The 9,360-nt window shown below is 36.0% G+C and overlaps 1 protein-coding gene across 2 annotated transcripts in view; it reads left to right on the top strand.

Annotated features, from left to right (window-relative positions):
- MED23 (mediator complex subunit 23) overlaps window positions 1-9,148 on the top strand; it is a 56,963-nt gene extending 47,815 nt beyond the window's left edge. For both annotated transcript variants that reach the window (XM_060190445.1, XM_060190446.1), the window contains 6 exons: window positions 76-241; window positions 1,586-1,658; window positions 2,847-3,061; window positions 4,174-4,294; window positions 5,341-5,472; window positions 7,971-9,148. In XM_060190445.1, coding sequence (XP_060046428.1) covers window positions 76-241; window positions 1,586-1,658; window positions 2,847-3,061; window positions 4,174-4,294; window positions 5,341-5,472; window positions 7,971-8,138 — 875 coding nt within the window. In that variant the 3' untranslated portion in view covers window positions 8,139-9,148. The remainder of the gene's footprint in view (window positions 1-75; window positions 242-1,585; window positions 1,659-2,846; window positions 3,062-4,173; window positions 4,295-5,340; window positions 5,473-7,970) is intronic.
- The last annotated feature ends 212 nt before the right edge of the window (window positions 9,149-9,360 follow it).

Genomic DNA, 9,360 nt, shown 5'->3' on the forward strand with positions numbered 1-9,360 from the left:
AATCTTAAGGCACTGTGCAAGTAAGAACCATTAATCTCAAAATGATCAAACACTTATTTCTTTAACCATTTGCACCAATTGCTGGCAAATCTCCTAGTCCATTCCCAAATTGTGACTGGAGATTCAATGAGTTCCCCAACCCAGCTGCCCATGCACTGCATGTTACCTGTGTGGAGCTCATGGCCTTGTCTGTTTCAGGGAAGGATGTTGGGAATGCTCTTCTAAATGTCGTCCTGAAAAGGTATGTGTCCTGTTTGATTCAATAAACTTTTCTTTTAATTTGTACAGAAAGCGATTCTATTGGTAGCTGTTAGACAAGGCAGTGTACATTTATACTGTCTTTGGTTATAGATTTTGTCTCATGTTAGCACTGAGTTGAAGACCTAGATTAATTTCCACTTGTACCACTTTAAAAAAAAAAATATATATATATATATGTACATATATATTTTATTTACTTATTGGGCAGAGACAGAGAAATCGGGAGGTATGGGGAAGAGAGATAGATACCTGTGTTACTGCTTCACTACTTGTGAAGCTTTCCCCCTGCAGGTGAGGACCAGGGGCTTAAACCTCTGTCCTTGCGCATTGTAACGTGTGTACTCAACCAGGTACACCACCACCTGGCCCCCACTTGTGCATCTTATTAGCTGTTTGACAGTGAATTTAGGAATAATAGTTTTCCACTAAATAAAAGTCTCTTGAGAGTCCTTCACTTCTTCAGTTTATTGATTTAGTGATTTTGATAGGGCAGAGATAAATTGAGGGGGGCCAGGGAAGATGGAGAGACACCTGTAATTCTACTTCACCATTCATGAAACTTTTACCCCTGCAGTTGGAGTCTGGGGGGCTTCAACCCTGGATTCTAGTGCATGGTAATGTGCAGGTTCAACAGCTCAACCCTGAGTCCTTTTTTTTTTTTTTTTCCTTAATTTTTATTAGTGATTTAATAATGATTAACAAAATTATAAGATACAGAGGTATAATTACATACAGTTCCTACTAACAGAGTTTCATATCCCACCCCCTCCACTGGAAACGTCCCTATTCTTTATCTCTCTGGGAGTATATACCAAATTATTTTAAAAGAGTTTTATTCTATTTTATTGAGAGTGGAGTTCTTCACTGCTATTTTATATGGTGCCAAAGATAGAACACAGAGCCTCACCGAGGAAGATCCTTTTCTTAAAGATTAGCATAATATAGAAAATAATGAGGGCTGGAGATAACAGAATGGTTATGCAGAGACTTTCATGCCTGCGGCTGTGAAGTCCTTTTCAGTCCCTACCACCACTATATACCAGAGCTGAATAGTGCTCTGGTTCAATACATAAATAAAATAATTATAGTGGTACTAAAAATTTATGATGGTGATGATGATTGGAAAGGTATAAATAAATGAAAGTAATTGTTTTTAAATATATTTTGTATATATTAAATAACAATTTACTAAATAAAAGTTTATTTTAGTTTTACTGGAATAGAACAATTATCACTTGCTTAATTATATGTGTTCACAAAATAAGATTCATTGTCACCTGTAATGTTTTTAAAATTTCACATTTCCCCCTCCCCCCACATACAGTCAGCCTTTAGTGCCAAGAGAAAATATCACAGCATGGATGAATGCAATTGGATTGATCATCACTGCCTTACCAGTGAGTGAATAGGTGTCTTGTGCTTAATAATGGGATGTCACAGTTCCCTACTAACTGAAATAATAAGGTGCAGATAGGCTGCCCTTATACAATTCCAGTATGCAGTTAGTGAAGTATTTTATACTGTCTGCGTTTTTACATTATTTCTTCAGGAGTCTACCTGTTTACCTGTGTATCACATCTAATTAAATATACCTGACATGCCTACACCTCCACCTTACCTACCTATTTCTAATTGTATATGAGAATCACTTAATGTCATATATCTAGAATGTTGTACAAATAATGCTTTTTGAGACAGTATTTCTGTTATGTTAGTGAATAGATTTTGTGTCAGAACCCCTTTTCTTCTACCAGCTTCTTAAAAAACTACTCCATGACTACCAACTGAGGATCTGCTTCCTCAGTGGGGCCTTCCCTGACTTCTCTGTTAGGTGAAGTCTCCCTTCTAAGATCACCACGTGTCTAGCCAGCACTAGTGTTGTCTGTTGTGATATTTTTGAATAACCATAATGTCTAGGCCTTTCTTTTCTTTTTTTTTTTTTTTTGTTGTTGTTGTAGTTATTATTGATGTCATCGTTGTTGGATAGGACAGAGAGAAATGGAGAGAGGAGGGGAAGACAGAGAAGGGGAGAGAAAGACAGACACCTGCAGACCTGCTTCACCACCTGTGAAGTGACTCCCCTGCAGGTGGGGAGCCGGGGGCTCGAACCGGGATTCTTCCGCTGGTCCTTGTGCTTAGCGCCACCTGCGCTTAACCCGCTGCGCTACCACCCGACTCCCTAGGCCTTTATTTTCTAAGCCTGTTTGAAAAAAAAAAATCTATGAATAATTTCTACCTTACATACCTCCAAAATACACGCATTTATTTCTGAAATGTATGTGCGTACCATTGTGCCTAATATCCTATATCATAAATATCAAATCTTAAAGTATCTGCCCTGGGCAGATTCATGTATGGAGCCTCTAGCTCAAAGACCTTTTTCCCCAGGTTGTTATTGATTTAATTGGACTCATTGAAATCACCCTGCTATATTTATAATCTTACATGAAGACATTAGGTAGACAAGTAGAAATGTTTAAAAAGTGAGCAAATCCCATTGTTTTGGTCTTTGGGTAAAATACTGAATATGTAGTAGAATGCTGGGTAAGTGATCTATTTCATTGAGTTTTTCTTTGGATTTAAAGGAGCCATATTGGATTGTTCTTCACGATCGAATTGTGAGTGTTATAAACAGTCGCAGCTTGACATCTGAGACAGAATGGGTTGGCTATCCATTCCGCCTTTTTGATTTTACGGCATGTCATCAATCATACTCTGAAATGAGCTGTAGTTATACGTTAGCTCTGGCACATGCTGTGTGGCACCATTCTAGCATTGGACAACTTTCTCTCATTCCCAAGTACGTATTGTTATTGCACAGAGAGATTTGACTTGTTTCATTTTTAAAACTCATTTACACATGTAATATATACCTCATTCAATAGAGTAATTTGCAAAGTAAGAGTTTTAATTATGTAGTTACTGGAAAATCGGGAGGCCTTTCAGTTTCAAAATTTATTGAAAAAAAATTTGTGTATGTAAATATTAATATGGTATCTAGCTTTCAGTTATAGTTTCAGGAGGCTTAATCAAATGCATGGCATTTCTAGAATATTTCCCCAGTGTTGCCATTGAAATTAAATATCTGCTATCAGCCAACTTTGTGATTCTTTCTCTTGAGGATAAAGTTGGTGTTAGTTAGATTTTTTTTTTTTTTTTTTTTTTTGCCTCCAGGGTTATCACTGGGGCTTGGTGCCTGCACTATGAATCCACCACCCCTGGAGGCTATTGTTTTCCCCTTTTGTTGCCCTAGTTGTTTACCGTTGCTATTGTTATTGTTGTTGTTAGATAGGACAGATAGAAATCAAGAGAGGCTGGGTACACAGAGGGGGAGACAAAGATAGACACCTGCAGACCTGCTTCACCACCTGTGAAGTAATGCCCACCTGCAGGTGGGAAGCTGGTGGCTTGAACCGGGATTCTTTCCTCCGGGTTCTTGCGCATTGCACCATGTACACTTAACCCACTGCACTACCGCCCAGACCCCATTTGATTCAAGTTTAAGAATGACTCCTAGGACCAGAAATTACTCACTTGGATAGTCTACCTGCTTTGTCATACTCATGACCCCAGTTTGAGCCCGGTCTCCACTGTACTTGAAGAAGATTTGAAACTGTGATGTCTCTCTCACCTTCTTTCTGTCTGAAAATGTTGTCTCAGAAAAGTGAGGCCCTAATGATGGCAGGAGAAAAAAAAAAAAAGACTCCTAAATCTAGTCATTTATCTCAGTAATGAAATGAAAATGTGAGTCAGTGAGAGATGTGAAACTAATTTGAAATTACCAAAATTAAATGAGACTTTAAAAGAAATGTGACACATTTTACATATACTTGAGCAGGTTTCATTAACAAAATTAAATTAAATTAATTTAAAATCACGTGAGATTTTTTCATTTTTATTTTCAAATTTTAGGTTTCTCACAGAAGTGCTTCTTCCTATAGTGAAGACAGAATTCCAATTGCTTTATGTATATCATCTTGTGGGACCATTTTTACAAAGATTTCAGCAAGAAAGAACTCGATGCATGATAGAGGTAAAATATAATATGGATTTTCTGATAGATTTCTAAAAAATTCATTTAGGTATCTCCCCCAGTGTTTTTTAAGCTATGTCAAGCAACTAGAGAAATAAGGTTAGTGGGACCGAAGGGCAGTTTTAAAGGACTTAACATGCTATTAATGAAGTCTACAATGAATTTGGTGTAGTGTGTATTGACTTGGAGATGCAGGGACAAATACTCAGGGTTGAACATACAGTAAAAATGAAACCATGTGTTTTAAGAGCATGCACTGTAGTACAGAGGAATAAATAAAAATAAATAAATAATAAAGTCAAAGCAATGGATAAAGTTACCTAAAATGAAAGTGTCAAGAAAGTGAAATGAATGAGGAATCAAACTTTAAATTATGAAATATTTCTTATGAACATGAAATAGTTGTGGCCCAAGGCCAGAAAGACTGCTTATTCAGTAGGGCACATGCCTTGCCCATGTTTGAACCCTGGCACTACATGGAAGGTGCCACAACACAGAGTGGAAGCTCTGTTTCTCTTTCTGTCTCTTTCCTGATGTCTCTCTGTGAGTGGAAAAGTCAGGTGGAGGTAGTGAAATCTTGCTTGAACCACTGAATGAGGCCCTGACTTGACCAAAAAAAAAAAGAGAGAGAGAGAGAGGAGAAGAAGAAAAAAATATAATGGCCCCTGAGACTACAGTTACTCCCAGAAATTTAGAGGTGATTGCTAGAAAGGGGGTTGTCTATCTGATTTTGAGAAAGTACTAAATTATAAAGAGAAATTCCAATACTAAGACCTAGTATAGTGTTTTATATTGGGTTGTTGGAAAAGTCATGATGTGCTTTTCTATATTTCTTTTTATTTAAAAAAATGTGTCGTCACTTTGCCAACAGCCCATTAATTCTAGGGATTCCATTTCTGCTGTTTTCTTTTATCTGTCTCATCTGTAGAGGTTTGTATGGTCAGTGACAGTTCCTTTTAACATGTATGCCTATCTTCTAGCCTTGTAGCAGGGCCCAGCTATATAATGCTAAAGTACTGAACCATTTATATGATTTTTTAAATTAGATCGGTGTGGCATTTTATGACATGCTACTGAATGTAGACCAGTGTAGCACCCACTTAAACTACATGGATCCCATCTGTGACTTCCTGTATCATATGAAGTATATGTTTACCGGTGACAGCGTAAAAGAGCAAGTAAGTTATCTTTAGTTACTGTTAAATGCTAGTTAGTGTATACAAACATGAATATGAGATCGATCTTTTGTTTAGATAAATATGTTTGTGTGTGTTTTTTTTATTTATTAGGGAATTTTTGTTTTATATTCAACGTTAAATACAATAGTTTGTACATGCAAAACATTTCTCAGTTTTCCACATAACAATACAACCCCCGCTAGGTCCTCTGTCATCCTTCTTGGACCTGTATTCTCCACCCCCCTCCCAGTCACCCCAGAGTCTTTTACTTTGGTGCAATATGCCAATTCCAGTTCAGGTTCTGCTTGTGTTTTCTCTTCTGATCTTGTTTTTTAACTTCTGTCTGAGAGTGAGATCATCCCATATTCATCCTTCTGTTTCTGACTTATTTCACTCAACATGAATTTCCCTTTCACTTAACATGTGTTTTCTTTTAAGGAGGAAAGGTATAGTTGGACCCTTTTAGGCTATATAAATGTATTATTCTAGGTTTTATCCTAGGCATTATAGTAAAAGCAGATAAATGTTATATGTAATCACTTCTCATACTTTTTGCCATTGATATTTGCAATAGGATATTTGTGAAAAAGAACTATGGTTTGAGTAACAGAAATATCACTAGGAAGCAGTAGCATAGTATAGTCACTGAAAAGACCAGGTGTGTTGTGCTGTGAGTGAAAGAGTCCTTATATTCCTCACTGTGATTAGTGTACAACATGGAGCCCTTGAGCAGAGTGTAGCATGACTAAAAGGCTAAAGATAGAAAGGTCAGGAAAATAGCTTAGGATGGACATCTGAAGGAAGTGGGGCATACTAACGAGAATTTTGAGCATTATGTTCTTACTCTTAGAGTTTTTAATTGAAATAAATATTAGATTTGTTCTTTGTCACTTCAAAGGATACATAAACTATGATGGAGTTAAAAGGAGGCATGCTTTAATTTAAAGTATTAAGAACTGTTTTGTACAACTGTCAAAAAAATGCAAAGGACCTCCTTAAGTCTTAGCTGGGTTTGCTGTGTATAGCAAACAAAATTCTCAGCTGTTAGAAGAACAAAGTTAGCACAGGTAAATAAAGCAAAGTGACTTGGCTCCCTGCTTTAATGTTACTTCTTTCTGTGTTGGTAAATGAAGTTAAATTGATCTATAATCTTATAAGTCCTAGCCTTCTGGTTTCTTTGGAGAAATGGGATCTTTACAGAAGGTTCGTTCTTTCTTACAGTGACTCATTTCTATCTCAGTAGTCAAGGAGAGTTGTATGGTAACCAGTATAGAAATGTTTTTATTTAGCATTTCTTTTATATGTGGGTTTACGATACTTTGTCACAGAGGTATATAGAAAGGAAAAATTAATAGTGAACTAATATTTCCTGAGAACATCAGAGGACATCTGAGTTAAGACTAAGAGAGCAATGAGGGGCCAGGCGGTGGCACACCTGGTTAAGCACACACATTATAGTGTGCAGGATCAAGCCCCTGGTCCTTACCTGCAGGGGGAAAGCTTCACGAGTGGTGAAGCAGGGCTGCAGATGTCTCTCTGTCTCTCTCCTTCTTAGTTCCCCTTCCCCTCTAAGTTTCTATCTATCCAATAAGAATTAAATAAATAAACAAAACAAAAATTTAAAAGCAATGAAATTGCTTCCTGTGTTTATTTATTTAAAGTATTTTAAGTAAGAATAGACCTACTTAAGAAATTCTAAATGTAAATCAAAACCAAAAATAATAGCTTTGTGGATATAATATGTTCAAAGACCTTCAACATATAATTGTACATCATGCTTCTGTGAAGATAGCATTTTATAAGGATGGTAAATTTCCAATATAAACTATTCTTGCATTTGGTAAAAAATGGCTACCTGGGTGAGTGTGTATGTTAATATAAATATATGCATATTCAGATACATATACGCATGTGTGTCTGGTGTTTGTATGAGAGAGAGAGAGCATATGTTTTGTCTCAGGAAGAGAAACCATCTTATCTACTTTTGTTAGAAGACCCCACCAATGTGTCCTGGAGCTCAGCTTCCCCAGAGACACACCTTACTAGGGAAAGAGAGAGGCAGACTGGGAGTATGGACCGACCAGTCAACGCCCATGTTCAGCGGGGAAGCAATTACAGAAGCCAGACCCTCTACCTTCTGCAACCCTCAACGACCCTGGGTCCATGCTCCCAGAGGGCTAGAGAATGGGAAGGCTATCATGGGAGGGGGTGGGTTATGGGGATTGGGTGGTGGGAATTGTGTGGAGTTGTACCCCTCCTACCTTATGCTTTTGTTCACTAATCCTTTCTTAAATAAAAAATTAAAAAAAAAAAAAAGAATACAAATCATAAGAAGAAAAAGAAAAAAAAAACAACCTCAAGACAAGTTAAAAGAAATTTCTTCATCTTACAACCTAGCTTATTGTCTCAGTATACAGTATACAAGTAAATCACTCCCTTAGGTGAAAAATTGAAATTCTCTGTCTCACCTATTTTTCCTATGTGTTTTCATTTCTTAGGTAGAGAAGATTATCTGTAATTTAAAACCAGCTTTGAAACTACGTCTTCGATTCATCACTCATATTAGCAAGATGGAACCAGCAGCAGTGCCTCCACAAACCATAAATAGTGGGTCTCCAGCACCTCAGTCTAGTCAGGTGCCAGTGGCTTTACCAGTCACTCAGTGAAGTCAGGATTTGCTGTCGTGACAGTAGAAGTACATTCAGCTCGGAAAGTTAACTCGGTTAAATCTGAACATCATCTATACTGAAGGACGATAAATAGAGGCAGTAATGTTCAGATTGCTTTATTTTGATTCAAATAGTGAATCTATTGATACTTTTAAAATCCCATCTCCCTCTTACATATATATTTGTCTCTAAGAGATCAAGTAAGTTACATGTTCTTATTCATAACCACTTATTACAGCTACTGAGAAAGTGAAACACATATATGATCAAATGACTTCCACGAGACTCTCAATCTTTCCTATGCTAGCCTCTGATTTTTATTATTGACAGACTCCATTTTCAAATAATTTTTAAAATACTTTTCCCTTTATTGGGGTATTAATGTTTTACAGTCACCAGTAAATAATAATAATAGTTTGTTTTAAAAGCATTGTACATGTAAAATAGTTATTAGACATTTATCTCTCTCTTTTGCTGTGAGATAGGAGGTTTTTTGTTGTTTTGTTTTTTGTCAAGGACTCCAGATAAAACAGAGGAGCAAATGCAGTTGTATCTATTTTTAAATAGCTTTAAAAACCTTCTAGATTCTAAGTTAGTGGACTACTGCTGCTATCAAGATAGCTTGACAAGTTTTTGCCTTTCCTGTGGTCATGAATTTAATGCATAAAATGAGTTGAGAGCCACATATTAAAGTAACATCCGAAATACATAAATTTAATAAAATTATGTTTAAATAGTGATTCTCCCATCCTTATTTTTAAATGTTAATAATTGATTTTCCTGACTGATACTCTCACTTGGAAAGAGCTGTGTTCTCTGAATTTTTGTAATCTTAAAGCTTTATATATTTATATTTTTATATGTAGTATACATTTGGCTTATTTGGGGCTTAGTAGATTTTTGAGAGATAAACTGTTAATTTATTGGGGAGGGAAACAGCATTAAGATTGTAAAAGACTCAAAAAATGAGTAAAATATCTTGAATAAATACATTCTTCTTAGACTTTTATCTTGTGATTCATTTTATAATTAATCTTTACCATATACATCAAACTTAAAAATTATATAGTGATATGTGTATATAATTTTATAAGGTAATATGTTCTAAAAATTCTTCAGAAAACATGATAGAAATTATTTAAAGTATTTTACTAACATAGTCTCAGTATATTCTTGCTGCCATAAGGAATATACTACTTACAGAACTTATAATGTTAAT

Source organism: Erinaceus europaeus, chromosome 4 (assembly GCF_950295315.1).
Source record: "Erinaceus europaeus chromosome 4, mEriEur2.1, whole genome shotgun sequence".
Taxonomy (NCBI): Eukaryota; Metazoa; Chordata; class Mammalia; order Eulipotyphla; family Erinaceidae; genus Erinaceus; species Erinaceus europaeus.